This window comes from Myotis davidii, unplaced genomic scaffold (genome assembly GCF_000327345.1).
Source record: "Myotis davidii unplaced genomic scaffold, ASM32734v1 scaffold38, whole genome shotgun sequence".
Classification (NCBI taxonomy): domain Eukaryota; kingdom Metazoa; phylum Chordata; class Mammalia; order Chiroptera; family Vespertilionidae; genus Myotis; species Myotis davidii.
This window is the reverse complement of record NW_006291383.1, coordinates 1,713,702-1,733,708: the sequence shown is the minus strand read 5'-3', so window position 1 is coordinate 1,733,708 and position 20,007 is coordinate 1,713,702. Positions and strand designations below refer to the sequence as shown.

Sequence of the window (20,007 nt, the reverse complement as noted above, 5' to 3'; positions counted from 1 at the left end):
GTTGTCAGAAGTGACTCAAGAAGAAAGAAAATTAAATAGTAAGTAACTATTATAAATAACGAATTTATAATAAAAATATACCTTCACCCAACTCCTCCTTACACCTCAACTTCATCCCCTGCCTTCCGACTCCAGAAGGGGAATGTAGGAATGTCCTGAGACAAGCTACAAGAATCATTTAACTGTTTTCAAAGAACTGGGGAGAGAAAGTTACTTAACTCAGTTTTTGAGGCTTGTATTATATTGCCACTGAGACCCAACAAGAATAGTATATGAAAAGAAAGTTTCAGTCCAATCTCACCCGTGGACACAAATGTAAAAAAAAAACACACAACTTGATTAGCAAATTTAGTTCAGGGTCTGTGTATTGATTGGTCTATTTACCTACCTATTGATCAAATCACATCTATCCATCCTTCCATCCTTCCATTCATTCTTCAGTCTATCCAGAGTTTATCCTGAGAATGCAAGTGTTCGAGGCCAGAAAATATACATTTCAGGTGACACTGATATGGTTATACAATAGATTAAAAAACCTTTGATAAGGTCAGGATTATGATGTGAGGAAGGGGTAGTGAAGACACAATCCACAGTAGACTTTAGTTATATTCACATTAGTTCATTACATTTTAGTAAAATAAGATTGTGTGCAGATTATACTACGTTGTTTGTGTACATGTATATCATGATATTCTTTATTCTCTATGTAATTTAATGGATGCTGGTAATATCACATAATAAACACCAAACAAAAAATAAAAGGTCGAGGTTAGGGTAGGACTGAGCAAAGGACTAAGCAAAGGCCCTCTACTGGGGATTGAGCCTGCAACCCAGGCATGTACCCTAACCAGGAGTCTAACTGTGACTTGGTTCATGGGTGGAATTGGTTCAACCACTAAGCCACACTGGTCGGGCTATCGTTTGAGTCTTAAATTCATCATTTCTTTCTTTGTGAACAGGCTCGTCTTGTTTATGTGCACTAGTAAGCTCTTGAGAACCTGGACTATTTATTTTTATGTCTCCAATTTCCTGGCCCTAAGTAGATGCTCAATAAATATTTGTTAAATTAGTGGGAAAATTTATAAATGAATTAATGAGCAATCTTTTGTAAAAGAGAGTCATTGAGATAAAATTTATATTTCATAAAATCTATCCTTTTAAAACATAAAATTCAGTGATTCTTAGTATATTTGGAGTTGTGCAGATATAAGCATAATATAATTTTATAACTTTTTATCACCTCAAAAACCTAGCACTCATTAGCTGTCCTTAACCATTTCACTCCTGTCCCACCTCTAGGCAATCACTCATGTGATTACTGTCTTTATAGATCTGCCTATTCTGGACATTTTATGCAAATGGAATCATACAATTTGTGATTCTTTGTAAGGACCTTTTGCTTAGTATAATGTTTTCAAGGTCATCCACATTGCAGTGTGTATCAGTACTTGATTGCTTTTTATTACTGAATAATATTTTATTGGATGGATATACCACATTTTGTTTATTTATTAATTGATGGACATTTGAGTTTTTTCCACTTCTTGGCTATTATGAATAATACTGCTGTGAATATTCATGTCCAAGTTTTTGTGTGCACATTCGTTTTCATTTCTTTTGGGTAGATAGATACCCTAGAGTGGAATTGTTGGGCCATATGGAAGCTATTTTTATCTTTTTGATAAACTGCCAGACTATTTCCCAAAGTAGTGGTACCATTTACATTCCACCAGCATTGCATGAGGGTTTCAATTTCTGTACATCCTCAACAGCATATGTTGTTTACTGCCTGGTTTTTTTATCACAGCCATCTCAGTTGATATAAAGTAGTATCTCACTGAGTTTTTTATTTACATTTTTCTAATGACCAGCAATATTGAGCATCTTTTAATATGTGTATTGGCTATTCATATGTCTTTGAAGAATTAGCTATTCAATTTTTTGCCAATTTTAAGAGTATAATTTTCTTATTATTGAGTTGTAACATCTATTCTGAATAAAATCCCTTATTCAATTATGATTGACAGTATTTTCTCTCAGTCTATGTGTTGTCTTTACGTTTTTGATACTGTATTTAAAGTGCAAACATGTTTAATATTGATGAAATCCAATTAAAAATATTTTAAAAGTACTTTTGCTTTTGGTATCATATCTAAGAAATCATTGACTAACTGAAGATCATGAAAATATGCATCTATATTTTCTTCTGCAAGTTCTTTAGTTTTAGCTCTAATATATAGGGCTATGATCCATTCTGAGTTGACTTTTTGCAAGGTGAGAGGTAGAAGTCCAAATTCATTCCTTTGTATGTGGATAACCAGTTGTCCCAGTACCATTTTTTTTAAAAAGACTGTTCTTTCCTGAATGAGCAATCATGAATGTTTCTATAATCATGTCTTTTTTGTATTGATATTCGTTTAACTTATATTCTTATGTTTTGATTTTCAGGTTGCTTACCAAGTGTCCCACAAGTGAAAAAAATTTCCACATCTTATGAGGAAAGACGGAAACAAGCTACTGCTATTGTTTTACTAGGAGTCATAGGAGCTGAATTTGGTGCTGAAATTGAACCTCCTAAACTGTTGACCAGACCTCGAAGCTCTAGTCAGATTCCTGAGGGATTTGGTTTGACTACTGGTGGATCCAACTACTCACTGGCCAGACATACTTGTAAGTTTTGAAATTCCTAATGCTGGTGTATTGCTTCTCAATACATATTATTTGTTAACAGAATCTAAGAATATTGACTATATCCCCAGTTTCAACTCACAAAGGAGGCTCAGATGAAGTTAGGAAAGCAGGACAATCTGTTTAGCACATTACCCTGTGTCATAGTTGCCCAGACTTCTTTTCAAAAGTTCAAATATGGTTTTTAAATGCTTTTCTTAACACATTTCTGAGATTTGAGTTTTCACAATTTGGTCAAAATTTTAGCCAAAATTGATGAAAGCTAGCTTTAAGTTAAAACTTTTAACTTACAAAATCATTTCTTGAAAACTACCTGACATGTCCTGAACGTGATTTGAAAAGTTAGGGGTGGAGGTGGAACACCGATTATTTTCATTTAATAATAACATTTTAAAGTGCATGAATGAGGAATTGTGAATTACCTCTAATTTAAAAACTATTCCAATACCAGTTTTAAAATGGTGAAATAATTACAATCAGTGCTCAAAGGGCTTGTGTCATATTGCTCTAGTTCTGTAGTTGGTATGTTAATAACAGGTAAGGGTATTTTATAATGATGTCTGTTGTTACCTTAATGTTGGAACTTCTTTACATAGGTCAAAATGTTCCTGCCATATTGCAAAATCATTTCTAATGTCATGTTAAGGAGCAAATATCCTACTGAATACATGACAACCTTTTTTTGTAGAACAAATTGTAACATGTTCTTTGGGTGTTTTTTATTTTGTTTTGTTTTTGTTTGTTTTTTTAACTTTTAAGCAAAGGAAAAAGATATATGTTAATTTGGGAGTTATGATGGCCGAGAACTTCATTGGATCATTATCCTGTACTTTTGATGTGAAGTCAAGGGACTTTATTGGAGGTTTTTATTACTGAAGCCCTATTATAACTTAGCTGTTGTGCCCCTTCTCTGCCTTTGGTTCAGAATGCAGCAAATATTTATTAGTGTTTGTAATCTTTTTATCTCTACTTGATATTGAGAATCAGAGAGTAATAATAACAAGACCACCACCACCAACAATAATAAAGCTACTAATTGTTTTGAGCATAATTTTAAGTTTTTTCTATGCATTAACTCAGTGCTCATAGTCACCTTTTCTTTTCTTTTTTTCTAAAAATATTTTTATTGATTTCAGAGAGGAAGAGAGAGAGATATATAGAAACATAGAAACATCAATGATGAGAGATAATCATTGATTGACTGCCTCCTACACTCCCCCTTATGGGGATTGAGCCCACAACCTGGGCATGTGCCCTGAAGGGGAATCCAACTGTGACCTCCTAGTTCATCGGTTGACACCAAGCCTCACCGATTGGGCCATAGTCACCTTTTAAAGTGGTATCTGCATTTAACACATTAGGCTAGTGGGCACAGAAAGGTTTAGTCAGCCTGGCCGAGTTCAAACCTCTAAGAAATGGCCTTTTGAGGCTCAGCACCATGTGTTGGTTCCAAAGCTCATGCTTTTGACCAATATGCAAACTGCTGCTGTTCAGTGGTTGCTAGTTGAAAGGGCTTAATGACTAACCTGTGCTATCATTTTATAACTTGAAAAGTACTTTTGGGGGGGGGGGTTGCCTTTAAATTTCATCCATTACCCTACTTTTTCATCAAAGATCTTAGGTTCCTTGGCATTAAATTTGCCTACCACAGTTTATAATTATCAGCTTAAATCTTGCTCTCCTTGTTAGAAACAGTTAAGCTATCTAAATATGCCGTGTTTTATTTAGGCTCTTTTCAATCAGTTATGTGTTAAATTAACCAGTTATAATGTTAACCTGCTTGAAGTTGGTGTGTGTATTGCCATGTTATTTATTTACATGGCATTTAAGATGTATTGGTACCATTAAAAATTTAGCCTTTATGGCATCCCATTGAATGAGATAATAATTATTATCCTCATTTTGAGATAAGGCCATTAAGATACAATATTTGATGAACTTTAATTGCTAATGTAGTTAGAGGTATAGAGGTGAAGTCTAAACTTCCTCATAAAGCCGTTCTGTGAAAACTCTTTATGTCCCAATTATCACATTGATGGGAGGGAAGAGTGATACTGATACTTAATTCAAAAGTCATGTTTAGCCCTGGCCGGTGTGGCTCAGTTGGTTGAGTGTTGTCCTATGCACCAGAAGGTGGCCAGTTGGATTCCTGGTCAGGGCACATACCCAGGTTGTGGGCTTGGTCCCCAGTAGGGGGCATGCAGGAGGCAGCCAATTAATGTTTCTCTCTCTCCCTTTCTCTCTAAAGTTAATACAAACATTTTAAAAATTAAAAAAAACCTTTAAAAAAGGCATATTTAATTTAGTTTTATAATACATTTTATACTTAGATTTGAATACATATGAATCTCTTGTGAGTATTACACTTTACATGAAACATCAAAATCACATATTGGTGACCAAGCTGAAGGACTCTGTGATTGAGAGGCCTAGACTTGCCCACTCTATTATCAGTACCCTTGGTAAGTGAAGTGTCCCTCTGGGTCATAGTTTACTCTTACATAAAATAAAAGACCGGAACTATTCTTTTTTTATAGCCCTTTTTGTCCAATTAGTCTCTGCTTCTGAAGAGGAATAGAAAACATCTCAGGAAATTCACCTTCTTCGTGACTTTCCCATTTTCTTTTCCATGTACCGATAGATGCTTCACATCAGCCCAACTTTAGCTGAGATTCTTCATTTGTATTTGGACCCACAGAATAAAGCATGTTAGACTATTTTACAGTATTATTTATAATATTACCTTGTAGGACCTTTGGTTCTTTCATTTGGTCTCTTCTGCTCAGTTTATAATTGTGGAATTATGCTGGCACGTCTGTAGTAAATTCCATTTGGATCTCTCATTAGCTTTCTTACTTTGGGCAAGTGTCATAAGTCATTTCCCGAGGCAGCAGACTCTGAGGCAGATTTGTATGCAGACCTGTTCTGGGATCAATACCTTTAGGAGAGTGAAAGAAGCAGGATTGGGCAGGGGAGAAGTTGAATTGCATTTCAATTGCCTAGAAAGCCTCAGCCCATCTCAGGGAACTCTGGAGCTGGGATGGCCCTTCACACTTGTCCTGAACTAGGACTGAGGGCTTGGCCTTTAATCCTTGTGTCAGTCAGTTACTGGAATCAAATCATTGGTGCCCTGAGTGGAGAGTGGGTAGGAGGGGGAAACCTGAGTGAGGCAGCTCTCTTCCATTTAAGGCAAACCCCACAGAGGGACTGGGTTGAGGTGTATTAGCCACTAACACACCATGAGCTTGGGAAGTGAGTGCTTTGGTCATGGAGAGGCGGAGATGGGCAACCTCTCCAGGTCCCACCCAGCATGTAACTCAGGGGTGTGGAACCGTCTTTCTATCAAGGGCTATTGGGATATTGATAACATCATTTGTGGGCCGTACAGAATTATCAACTTAAATATTAGCCGGCTGTATTTGGTCAAACATTTAACGCACCCCTAATGCCTTGGCAGAGCCAGACCAAATGATTCTGAGGGCCTTATACAGGGTATTCCCCACCCCTGATGTAATTAATTAATCTGTGACCCAGTTCCCTTTCTATCAACAGAAATGGAGAGCAGGGCTGCTATTTATTTAACACACTTTTTATTCCAGCTTTAGACAGAGCTCCTATTTCCCTGCAAGACAGATATTTCATCCAGCACCTAGCACAACACAAGACACGTTAATAATAGTTACTGAGCATTTCTGCTGTGGCAGGCATTTTGCCCGTATTATCTTATGTGATCTTCTAATCCTATCAAATAAGTCCTAATATTATTCCCATTTTTCAGACGAAGAAACTGAGGCTTTGGATTAGACTTTCTTCCTGCAGACAATAAATTGAGGGCACCGGTTAAATGTTTTAAGGTCATACTGCTAAAAAGTACCAAGCCAGGACTTGAACACCTATCTCCTAACTCCAAATCAGTGTATGTTCACCATTTCAAATAGTTTCCTTGTGTTACAAACAAGAAAGATTCAGAAGTGGCGCTGAAAAAAGGAGGATCAAGGCAGCAGGTACCAGGCCACCTTTAAATCTGAACATTTATTGAATCGTTCTTTAGGGATGTACTGGTGCCATGGAGATATAAATGTGTGCAAAATCCACGCTGCTGTAGTTGTGAACTGGCTTGTATCTGTGGTGTGAAATATTTCGATTAGGAAAAAAAAAATCACTTTTTCACTACAGTGGGGCTTTAGAAATATCATAATATTAGAGTTCATCAGCTAGCCAAGGTGTATAATCTCACTGATGTTACATGGAAAATACTGTCTTTATGTGCATTTGTGTTTTTGTTCTGGGAAAAGGATTCACAGATTTCATTCAATTCTCAAAACATAGTCATTAAATTAAAAATGGATAAGAACTCCAAGAGTTTGTTAGAATAAATTGTTATTATTATGTTTTTAAAAACAATAAGTTATGTTCCTCTTAATTAGCTCAATTATAATACCACCAAATAGACGCTTCAGTTTGATGTCACTTAAGGGATATTTCAGTTATGTGAGAAACTGTATTTAGTTTCCTATGGTGCTATGTTTGACTTCATTCTGTTGTAGTCTGCTATTGTGCAAATGATTCTCCAAATACTTCCTGTGCTTCCTAACAATGCCCGTTTTGTTTAATGAATTTGTTAATATTGGTTGAGGATGATTTTATAATGAATTTATTTCCTAAGTTTTAAGGTAAGAAAGTTAAACCAAATCTCAAATGTTTTAGCAGCAAGATTAGGACAACTAGTGGTAGCAAAACCAGTGGTAGGCACAAGATACAGAAAAGGTACCAACAATGACGAGGAAAGCAGCATGCCGCTTGCAAGGATAAGCAATGACAAAGGAGTGTATATTTTCAAAGTTTACAAACAAGTCATCAGATTGTGTTGTCCACAGTTGCTGCTGTGGACACAGGGATTGCATTACTCATTGCTTAGCCTCATTTTTCTAACCTGGCCTTTCCGGCCCTGGGATGGAATCTTGCCTTCTTATCTGGCTTCTTACTCCACTGTCAACTTCATTCATTCATTCTCATTGCACCAACTCAGCTTTCCATGTTCTTTCCCATCACTTCTCATTTGTCATTTTGCCTTTGAAAATCATCTGGTCCAGGTGCCACTTTATTTGCATCGCCATTACACCGTCTGTGCTTAGAGCTGTAATTCTTCACTCGGCTATGCACTAAACTCAAATGTAGAGTGCTTTAAGAATACGTAAGCATTACCCTAGAGTTCGTATTCAGGAAGTAGGGGGTGGAATTTGGGCATCTATGTTATTTTTAAAGGCTCATATGTAATTTTCTTTTGTAACCAGAGTAGAGGAACCTACTATAATATAGAATTCTTTAGTTTTAATTGTTATATGGTTGTTCTGGTCATTAAACTACTTTAATGTACAAATTATAGTTTTCTTTGTATTTTAAGAGGGAAGAGAAAAAGGGAACTAATCAGAGTAAATAGGTGGCATTTATATTAGCCTCAGAGCTAATTCTTTTTTAAAAGAAATATACATTTTTTATTTCAGAGGGTAAGGCAGAGGGAGAGAGACTTGGAGACATCAATGATGAGAGAGAATCATCAGTCAGCTGCCTTCTGCATGGCTCCTATTGGGGATCAAGCCTGCAAACCAGGCAAGTGCCTTGACAGGCAATCAAACCATGACCTCCTGGCTTATAGGTGGACACTCAACCACTAAGCCACATCGGCCAGGCTATCAGAGCTAATTCTTGAGGTAGTTCAGCTTTTTTATTGGAATTTTATTGTTCTGGCTTAGTTGGGTTTCAGTCTTAATATCAACACAAAATAACTGGTAGCTCAGTTTCTTTAACTAAACATGGGAATAATGATAGCACTTACCTCACAGAATTATTATGAGGATTAAGAAAAATTAGTGTATGGAAAGCATTTAGAAAGTGCCTGACGTTCAAGTGTTAGTCAAATGTTAGTAGTTATTATTTTTACTAGAAATGTTCATAGGAGGATAAGGAAAACAAATAGCTCTTTTTAAAGCATTGTTATCTAATAGGAGATTTATATGTATATATGCTACGTTTTAAAATCTTTTTAAGAACCTTAGGAGGTAGGTATTGCTGTCAATATTTTATATATGAGTTAACTGATACTCACAGAAATTTAATAATTTCCTTAAGGTTGCCTGTCTTGTAAGGGATTTGAATCCAGTTACATTCTCCCTACCCCCCAAGCCCAGAATACTTTTCCTACAATATATACATATTCCCACTGTTTGTGGCAAAGCACGTTGTTCCTAGAAGATTTATGTAAAAATATACTAAAACACCAAGTTTTTCGGTAAAAACATGTGTTTTACGTTGTTTCTTATTTTAACCACATCAACAATATGAAGCTCAGATCCAATGGAAATTTTCACTGTTCTTATGTTTTTCCTTGTAAATAATTTATGTTGTGTAACAGCTTTATCATTTTTAACAGAGATCTGACACTTGCATTATAGGCCCTGTTTGGTGATGTAATCCCATCCTTGTTCTCCAAAAATAACTTTAATTTTCAATCATTTTTTGTTAATTCACTGCATTGATGGGCTTTAGGTTCCTCTTCTATAAAACAAGCAAGTTGGACAAGGTTATTTCTAAAGCCACGCCATCTAAAATTGCAAGGTTCTGTGAAATGATTAATGTGATTATTCTTTCTCTAACTATATGGTAGATTTCTTATGTTTATTGCTGCCACTTGAACTTGGTTATCTTACTTTCTTTGCTCTGTGCCAATTGTTCTATCTGTTTTTATAGGTTCCACAGCTATGCCATGTGTTTGACACTGAGCATCTTGAATGTATTTTCTGCCCTCCCTCCTTATGGGATTCTTATATCAGCTTACCAGGCTACAGTTCTTTCTACATCACATATCCCCTACACATATCCAGCTTCATGGACTTGTGTAATATTGAACTTAGTTCAGTAACTAAATATAATATCTGTGGTAGTTTGAGATTTGTACCTTATAGGAATATAGTATGAAGTCATTATAACAATTTTTTGGTCTAGATTGTGATGAAGCATTGGTATAAGACTCTGAAAACCATCTAATGTATGTATTAGTTACCTTGATTAGGTTTTCAATTTTAGTTCAACTTTAAATGTCCGTGCTTTCTTGTTCCCCGGACTGTCTGAGTGTAGTTGAGTCAGTGACAGGTGTTAGTATTGCAAATGGCAACTCCCGGCCCTCCTTTTTTCCCATAGGACATTCCTAGTTCTGGTTTTTAAATAATCTTGGTCTGAGGTTTTCTGACAGCTCTGCAGAATGGTCCTTCCAATTTATATGTCTTTTTCCAATTTATATGTCTTTTTTCAATTTATATGTCAGTTTGGGTTCAATATTATTTTATAATAGTTTCAGATGTAAGCCATAATGGTTAGACATTTATATAATTTCCAAGGTGATCCTCCTGGTAAGTCTAGAGAACTCATCTGGCACAGTATATAGTTATTACAATATTGACTAATTCCCTATGCTGTACTGTATGTCAATGGGGGGTGGGTGGGTGGGAAGAGGGATATAGGTAATACTTTTAACAATAAAGATTTAAAAAACAAACAAAAAGAACCTAAGGTAGATCATATCACTCAGGGGTAGCTAGATAATTAATTAGCAAGACAAATAACAAAAACTCAGTAGCTTTTGCATAAACTAGTGAACAAAATAGGGACATAAATGTGTACATTTTTATTCAATATTATAGTAAATAGTATCTATTCAAGGGTCTTAAATAACAGTGACCAAAGTACTAAAAGTGGTTCTCCCAGTTACAAATAAGAAAAGGGACTACATTAGAAGGAATCTTGAGACAGAAGGTTTTGAGTATGCATACAGATAGAAAAAGAAACGTAGATTTGTGTGGCTGACGACCAAAAGAGGTAAAAGAATCTCCTAGGGGTTCAGAAGTAACAGAAGATCAGCTACTTGTCTAGGATGAAGTAAAATGGATAATAAGGGAACTAGGGACTGGGAGAGACCCTCTTTCCAAGGAGGTGGAGCTACTGAGGAAACCCCCAGCCTATGGGGCGTGAGCAAGCCTGCCCAAGGGCAAGGCCTGTTGTTGCCTGTGAGCAGCGGGGAGAGATGGGGCTGGAGGTGCTCTGATGCAGCACCTGTTACTGGGGGCAAGTGATGGTCCACCTGAGTCAGAGCAGCCAGCCATTTCCCAGGGTTGGCAGGCCAGAGCTGCTTGCGGGGAAGTGTCTTTCCTCTTGCAGGATCACTCTGCTGACCTCTGTTGACAAAGCTTAACATTCTGCCTGCTGGCAAAGAGGTGCTTACAGAGTCCAGCACTACTCTTACAAAGCCAGGGGGAGGTGGTAGATTTGGAGCTGAGAGACTATAAATTGGTAACTGTCCTAGAAGAAATAATTGATCATTAAAATTCTAAAATCCAATCTAATAAGTCAGAACTTGCAAATCACTAAAATTTTATTCTCTGCTTGGTCCTTTATAATGAACCAATTATTTTCACCATAAATATTTTTTTGAATCGAGTTATTATAGTATTTTTTTTGAATCGAGTTATTATTTTATGTTTTGAAAGACTGACCAAGAAATTGTTCTCTATGTTTCTTTCTGAGAAGTACCTTTATCATAGCTGAATAGATCCCTAGGCAATGTAGTCATGTACCTACTGAAAGGGGTAGGCTTACAACAGAACTGCACCAGGCCTCACAAAGCTGCACTCTGCCCATGTGTGGTCAGCACAACTAACTCTGTTCTGCATTTACAGATAAATAAATGATGGTTGGCAACTGTTGTTCCAAATTTGCATTTCAATGGCCTAGTAATGTCCCATCACTTACCTACTACTTCTCAGGGATGTTAGTGATAAGGAATAATTAATGATTTGTTAACAAGATCAGATATTTGATTATAATGTACAATAGATGTACAAATTCTATATTTAACTTTTATTTGCCTTTTAATTGCTATGGATTTCTGGGTCTGCTACTCGCTACTTTATCAGACTGAAGAAATGGTTCCTATAATCCGCAGTCCCAGTAGACATTCCCATGTACTTTTTCCAGAATAGAAAAGGCAGTCCACTTCCATTAGATATTGTAGAATGTTGCAGTGGTGTCCATTTCAGCTGCAGTTGTCAGTCACCGGGCAGCATCTGGCATTAGGAAAGGATGAGAATGGCAGGCAGAGGGCTTACTAGTGTTTTCCTATTGAATGGTTTATAGGGGATCACTATTGGTAGGTGGAGGACTCTTTGAATTTTTAAGCACTAGAGAAGTTTAGGCCAAGAAAAGGTAATGTATTAAGCCTGAGCTCCTTTAAAATTCTACTTTGTCTGACCGACCATTGCATTACAGAGCAGTCTGCTCAGAATGTCTCCAGACCCAGTCCTCTGCCCTCCCAGAGCTTCCTATGGCATTGGCTTGAGTGGAGCAGGTCATTCTGCTTCTGGGAAGAAGAGAGTTCTGGGCAGTAGCACAAGCCCTAAAATATTGATGTGGCCACTCCGAAAGTATAGTAATATTATATAGTTATAGGCAGTATGTCATTCAAGCTGTTTTCATTGCCCAGAAATCATTATGCTGAACCTATAGGTTGTCAATCAAGTTAATTTTGGTATCTGCACAGTAGATTGTACCTTTGTGGATGTGTATATATATATATAATTACATAAATAATGTGCTTATTCAATGGATGTAAAATATTAAAAAGTTAGTCTTTATATTTAGTGCCTCCCTTATCTCACATATATGTAGTCACCTGAGTGCACAAAGGTAGAAGCCCCATGTGACTCTTGTCCCTAAGTGCATATGCTGCAGGTGTGGTGTAGTAAGGACTACGATGTATCAAGTGTTAGCTTGTACCCCATGACAATGCCATTCTTTAAAGTCAAAGTGGTCAAATATAGGCAGCCGTCAGAGATACTGTGGGTTCAGCACCAGACCACCGCAATAGAGCAAGCGTAATGTTTTTGTTGGTGGAGGGGCTTGCCTTCAATTTGTAAAAACCCAGCATCTGTGAAGCACAATAAAGCCAAGTGCAATGAAATGAGGTATGCCTTATTGGCTATTTCACATGCTTCAACTTAATATTAAAGCATTGTCTGTGCTGTGATTTGGAAGAGCACCAAGTCATTAAAGCAAATTATATAAGCCAGAACCCAAATTAACCACAACTGGACGAGAGACAGAAATGATGTTAAGGAAAGTAGAGCTAATGGGTGACTTATGACTCGATCCTATTCGGAGGCGGCAAATGTGAGGTGAGCCCCTCATCACTGCACTGGCAGAAAAGATTTTGGTCAACAGATTTTTCGCTCTCTGAATCATGTGTTTTATGGCTAGGATTATATAAATCCTTGAAGATAACGTCTTTGACATTTGCTTATCTGGTTGCCTTCCTGACATACCTAACACAGCAGATTTTTCTTTCTAAACTCTTTGCTGCCTTTCTAACTTTTGAGCATCAAGGTGATTGCCCCCTTGGTGGTATTATGTATTTGCAAGTAGGGTGGCACTTTTGTTTTGTATTTAATGAATAGCCTTGACTGCAAAGATGATATTAGAAAGCACCTCATCTACCTTTGAGATAGTGCATTTTTTATTGGTCTAATTTTATATCCTGATATTTCCTAAAGATGAGGGCTACCAAGGTATTTGAATTCTATGAATGAGATTATAATTAGTTTGATATTATTTTTAATAATCTTCATTCTTATGGTAAGATGTATTTGTTCTTTTGAGAGCTGAGCTATGGATAGTGAGTTTCCAATAATAAAGCAGCAGCCTGTTGACATTTGTTTTTCCATTTTTAATACAAGTTGAATTGTGAGTTGTTCTGTCAACCTCAAGAAAAGGGCTACAGATAAGTTGGTAGACTCCGGTGCCATCTCACTAGTGATAAGCAGTCAGTTTTTCCCATGTTATCCAGACATGAATTTATTTAAATATTTTGATTGGGACCTAGAACTGATTTCACCTTGCTGTGATTCACAATATATTTCAATTATAATGAACTATCCGTAGTAATAATTCATGGCTTTCCATTTAAAGTACAGTATTGTAATGTTTATAAAGTTAATGGGTTGATAAATTTGTAGGACTATTACATCTCAAATACGAAAATGCAAGGATTAAATTTTAATACAGTGTATGTTTTAAAATCTTAGCTGTTGATGAAGCTATTAATTAGAAGTGTTTTTGCTCTTAAATTTAAGCACTTCCAATCTTAGTGACAATATTAGCCTAACTCTGGGGGCAATGATGTGTTTTGTGGCCTTTTGACTTCAAGATACTCAGATGATTGAACAAGGAACATTATCATATTTAAACTGCATGACTGTGTAGAAAGTAGAGATGGGCAGTTACTCCTGCCTTCTACATGTGGAAACCAAGAAAAGTAATGTAGTTCATTCCTGACAGGAATAATCCAGTGAGCAGAGTCCTTGCTCTCAATTATGATTAGTAAGTTACTATGTGAAAATTCATATTTGAATGTATTACTGAGGAAATGTCACTTTCAGATACCCTTTTATTTAGCTTTTTCCCTCAAAATGCCAGAATCTTTGTGGTATGGTCACCTTCAGATGAACTGCAAAACTTAAATATTTTCAAAAAAATTTTTTTTTATGGAACAGTGAGAGGATTGTAAGGGATGAAGCAGGTTGAAGTAAATATTAGCACAAAGATTCTAATGCAAGAAATTGGCATGAAGTTATGACAAGTAGAACAAGAAAGCATATAGATAGTCTCACAGATATTAAAGGATACATACAACTTAGAGTATATAGGAAACAGAAGTTTGATAAAATAAGAAAAGACTAAAAATTTAAATTAAACTTGAAATCTGAGAAATATGTTATCCAAAACCATTTTAAAAACTCCTACATGGTATTGATTCTCTTTTTGTTACAAATCGTTTTTTAAAGATATTGTTAAGAATTTCAATTTAGTTTTTGACTAGTTTTATTCTAATGGGTTTAGAGATACAAGTGATTTTGCTCTAAAAACTTACAGTTTAAGACAGTCAATCTGTTTTATATTTGATACCTACTTGAAATTTTATTTATATATTATATGAAATCATATGAGTGCTAAAAGTAAACTAATTTGTTGTGGAAATGGTTCCCCACATGACTCACAATTCAGAAGCAAGTTAAATTATTTATATTTAAAGACAGGTAAAAAGGCAATAAAAATAAGCACAGTGGATCGAAACAGAAACACATCAACTTATTTTGATTCAAGTGTTTGATCTGATACTGAGGGGAAAACCACACAAACCTCAGCATCGCTTCTGAATGATGCCAGAAATAAACTTGTTATTGTGAAAACTCATAAATAAAGAGAAATAAACATTTACTCTGTGTATTTTATACAAATCATCTCATTGTAACAAAATGGATGATGAGAGAAAATTCTTCTTGATAACAGTATTCCAGCCAATAAATGAAGAAGAGATGAGAGGACATCACCATTTTGCCATCCTAATCAATTAATGGCTCTTTAAGATGACCAAAAAAGGGACAGCTGAGCATTATATATACTTCTTGATGGAAATACGTCTAAGAAATATTTTTTAAAAATTCAAACCTGAATCTCTTCAGCCAATTTATAGAAATACCGTAACAGAGGTCAGAACACTCTTTAAATAGCATGGAAAGGCTATAACAGCAGAATTGGATTTTAGGAATCTCAGTGGGACAAAAGAAATAATATCTTCCCAGAAGGGGGAGGGGCAAATTGTAGATGAAGAGATTTAATAAAGAGACATATTTGGATTAGGGTTGGAAAAGACAAATGTAAAAAAGTGAAGAAAAGAAAGAAAAAGAGGGAGAAGTAGCAAGGGGAACAGAAAGAGAATCATTAAAATGTGAACAGCAATTGGCTATTTGATGAGATTAGGAATTATTGATAATTTTTTTACTGCGGTAATAGTATTGTGGTTATTTTATTTAAGTCCCAATCTTTTAGACACCTATACTGAAGTAGTCACAGATGAGATTTGCTACAAAATAATTCAGGGTGTTGGGAAGAGGGAGTGGGGGGCTAGATGACACAAGATTGGCCAGGAAGTCATGCTCTTGAAGCTGGTTATACTTTTCTGTCTACTTTTTTGAAGTTTTATATAATAAAAAAAAAGATGCCTAACAATGGAACTGGCTGTCCCACATGATAGTGAACTCCATGCCATTGGACTCAGTGTTCTGAATTTATAGATCTGCAGTGAGTCCACAGATTTGTGGACTAAGAATTAGAGATCTCTGGGCCAGATCATCTCTCAAGTCCATTCTAAATCTGAGCTTTCTAAGTCTGTATTTCTTTGAGTGGTATGAACAAGATGCACTCCAGAAATTCAGGGACTCATGTTTGAGAGACCAACAAAACTGGGTAAATAAAGTGAAATTTAATCAAGACCTTACTTGAATGATAACTTAAAATATGGACAGTGGAGTATGAATCAAATCCCTTCATTCATTCCGCAAATATTTTTAATGCTTCCTCAGTGCCAGACAGTATGCCATGCACTGGGGTATGTGGTCGTGTTCACAGTTATAATGATGATAATTTTAAACCCATTTATTATGGAAGCTTTATGTTACCATGGAGGGAATGCTGGTTTTTGAGATTGGAGCTTTGGCTTTTAGACCTCTGATTTAGAGCAGTGGTTCTCAATCGTCCTAATGCTGCGACCCTTTAATACAGTTCCTCATGTTGTGGTGACCCCCAGTCATAAAATTATTTTCGTTGCTACTTCATAACTGTAATTTTGCTACTGTTATGAATTTTAATGTAAATATCTGATATGCAGGATGTATTTTCATTGTTCACGACCCACAGGTTGAGAACCACTGATTTAGAGGAAGGTGCATAACCTGACTCGGCCTGTTTTCTCATCTATCATAATGAGAAGGTTGGACCATTCCAGCTCTTGTCTTTTTTTATAAAATATGATGCATGAAGATATTTTGCTCTACAACTTTTTCTATAAATATGGATGGTATGGTATGTGTAACTAATTTTTTTTTTTTTTTTACCCTATCAATAGCCATGAAATTGGCCCATCAGGGGGAGTGGGTGAAGGTATTTTCTCTTTTTTCTGCCTCTGTAATATAGTTGTATAAACAAATATTTATGCGAGCATAATTAGATTCTCTCCATAAACCAAAACGGGTCTGATCTTATGCTCATTGACTGTCTTGGAACAGAATTGATCTTCCTTTCACATTTGATTCACCCGCTGCAGCTTTTGAGAGGAAGAAAAATCGCATTGTGAGCTGAGTGTAACTGGGCCAGAGATAACAGGAGGAGGTTGGGAAACCAGTGTTACATTTGTTTGCTTTTCTTTGTCTTCATTTTATGTGTTAATGTATGTAGATCATTCTGATAACAGTCTCAGCCATCCTTGAAGAGTGATGCCTGTTAGACTTTTCATTCTTCACACAGGTTAAAATGATTCAGCGATTATTTGATTGTCATGAAACCAGTTTACAATTTCTTGGGTTACCAGGAGAAAAGCGACTTGATATATTTAAATTGCAATATTAAATATAAAATTTCTTTGCAGATCTCATCTTAAGTTTGGAATATGACATAACCTATTACTTTTAAATAAATACTATACATAACATAATGGACAAAACAGAGGATTTCAAGTCAGGCAAACCTTATTCTGGCATTACTAGCAGTATAATCTAGAATAAGTTATTTAAGTTTCTGAGAAGCAGTTTTCCTCATCTTCGAATTTGAAACTAATATTATATTCCCACAAAACTAGTTTCAGAATTAAATAAGATACTGCATATAAAGGCCCCAGTGCACTCACTACCTGCCACCTCTCAGCCAGTCAACAAATATAATTTTCCTTTCTTCCCTCTTTCCATCCCTTTCCTTCATTTATTCATTTTACTTTTTCATACTCTTTGGTAAAATGCTTTATATTTTATATATACTAGAGGCCTGGTGCACAAAAATTGTGCACTGGGGGGTGGCGGGGGTGGGGGGTCCCTCAGCCCAACCTGTGCCCTCTCGCAGTCTGGGACCCCTCAGGGGATGTCCACCTTCTGGCTTAGGCCCGCTCCCTGGGGGGAGCGGGGGGTTCGGGCCTAAGCTGGCAGTCAGACATCCCTCTGGCAGCCCGGGAGCCCTCGGGGGATGTCCACTTGCCAGCAGGGAGCAGGCCTTAGCTGTAGTTGGACATCCTTAGCACTGCTGAGGAGGTGGGAGAGGCTCCCACCACCACCGCTGTGCTGGCAGCCATCAGCCTGGCTTGTGGTTGAGCAGAGCTCCCCCTGTGGGAGTGCACTGACCACCAGGAGGCATCTCCTGCATTGAGCGTCTGCCCCCTGGTGGTCAGTGTGTGTCATAGTGACCAGTCATTCCCAGTCGTTCTGCTGTTAGGGTTAATTTGCACATTATACGTTTATTATTTAGGATAGAGGCCTGGAGCACGGGTGGGGGCCGGCTGGTTTGCCCTAAAGAGTGTCCCAGATCAGGGTTGGGGTCCCGCTGGGGTGCCTGGCCAGCCTGGGTAAGGGGCAGATGACTTTTTGCAGGCCTGTCCAGCCCCCCAGTGGGGACCCTTACCCCATGGGGGTGTGGCCAGCCTGGGTGAGGGCTTGAGGGCTCATTTCAGGCTGGCTAAGCCACCCAGTGGGGACCCTCACCCCATGGGGGTGTGGCTAGCCTGGGTGAGGGGCTGATGGCTGTTGGCAGGCTGGCCAAGCCCCCCAGTGGGGACCCTCACCCCATGGGGGTGTGGCTAGCCTGGGTGAGGGGCTGATGGCTGTTGGCAGGCTGGCCAAGCCCCCCAGTGGGGACCCTCACCCCATGGGGGTGTGGCTAGCCTGGGTGAGGGGCTGATGGCTGTTTGCAGGCTGGCCACAGCCCCCCAGTGTGGGACCCTCCCATGGGGGTGTGGCTAGCCTGGGTGAGGGGCTGATGGCTGTTGGCAGGCTGGCCAAGCCCCCCAGTGGGGACCCTCACCCCATGGGGGTGTGGCCAGCCTGGGGGAGGGCCTGAGGGCTGTTTTCAGGCTGGCCACAGCCGCGGGCTGGAAGCAGATATCTGGGATTTATTTAACTTCTATAATTGAAGCTTTATAGCCTTGGTCTGAGCCCTTCCTTGAGCAGAGGCCATACCTGCTCGAAGCAGGTATCTGGGATTTATTTATCTTCTATAATTGAAACTTTGTAGCCTTGAGTGGAGCCCAACTCCGGCTAGGGCAGGGGGGAAGCTTGGCTTCCTCCATTTCCAGGGGCAACCCAAGCCTCCTGCTTGCTCCAGCTCCGTGGCTGCCGCCATCTTTGTGACAGAGTGAGGGAGTGAGGGAGTGACGGTTAATTTGTATATTACTCTTTTATTAGATAGGATATATATTTAAAAGAACTAGAATCCTAGTAGTTTTCCACTTTTACAAAAGTCCATTTGTGAAGTCTTAGTATAATATACAAATTAATACCTGTCATGAAGAAAATAAGAAACAATTTCTGTGTAATTATATACTGGGAGATGGAGGGGGAGGAATAGGTCAAGAGCCTATCCTGTGTTAAGCAAAGAGGGTGTTAGGTCATTTAATCCTCAGGTCTCTCTCCCATCTTATTGTATGTCATTAGATAAGGAAATGAATGCCTAAGATCAAATTGTAGGTTTGGGCCCAGCCGGTGTGGCTCACTGGTTGAGTGTCCACTTATGAACCAGGAAGTCATGGTTTGATTCCCAATCAGGGAACATGCTCAGGTCGTGGGCTCCATCCCCAGTAGGGGGTGTGCAGGAAGCAGCCAATCGATGATTCTTGTCATTGATATTTCTCTCCCTCTCCCTTCTTCTCTCTGAAATAAATTTTAAAAATTTATATATAGAGAGAGATATGTATATATCTCTCTCTATATACACACATCTTCTATATATATACACACACATCTATATATATAGATGTGTGTGTATATGTATATACATATCTATATCTATATTTATCTATCTGTCTATCTATATATTTTTTAATTGTGGGCTTGAGGTTAGAATACAGATCTTACTTCAGAGCTCTCTACTATCCATGATTTTCACTCACTGGAGATAGGAGGGTAGCTTTTGTTTCCTAACTAGAAGGGACAGGGCCAAGGTGTGGAGTGGGGAACATATGTGAATCCCGCAGAGGAGTTTCTCAAATTATACTCACGATATTCTGCTCCCGACCTGCCATAATAAGACAGGGTTTGGTAATATATCATTTTCTTCGAGTATGTTGGAATAGAAAAAAAAGTTTGAATACATTGTTCTATAATATACTGCTTAGATATGAAGTTATTATATAAATAATAATATCAAATTAAATCAATACCATGGATGTGAAATTCCTTT

The 20,007-nt window shown here is 37.7% G+C and overlaps 1 protein-coding gene across 6 annotated transcripts in view; it reads left to right on the top strand.

Moving 5' to 3' along the window:
* The window catches only part of WDR7 (WD repeat domain 7), a 288,252-nt gene that overhangs the window by 171,333 nt on the left and 96,912 nt on the right, over positions 1-20,007 (top strand). For all 6 annotated transcript variants that reach the window (XM_006764456.2, XM_006764458.2, XM_006764460.2 and 3 more), the window contains one exon: positions 2,449-2,670. In XM_006764456.2, coding sequence (XP_006764519.1) covers positions 2,449-2,670 — 222 coding nt within the window. The remainder of the gene's footprint in view (positions 1-2,448; positions 2,671-20,007) is intronic.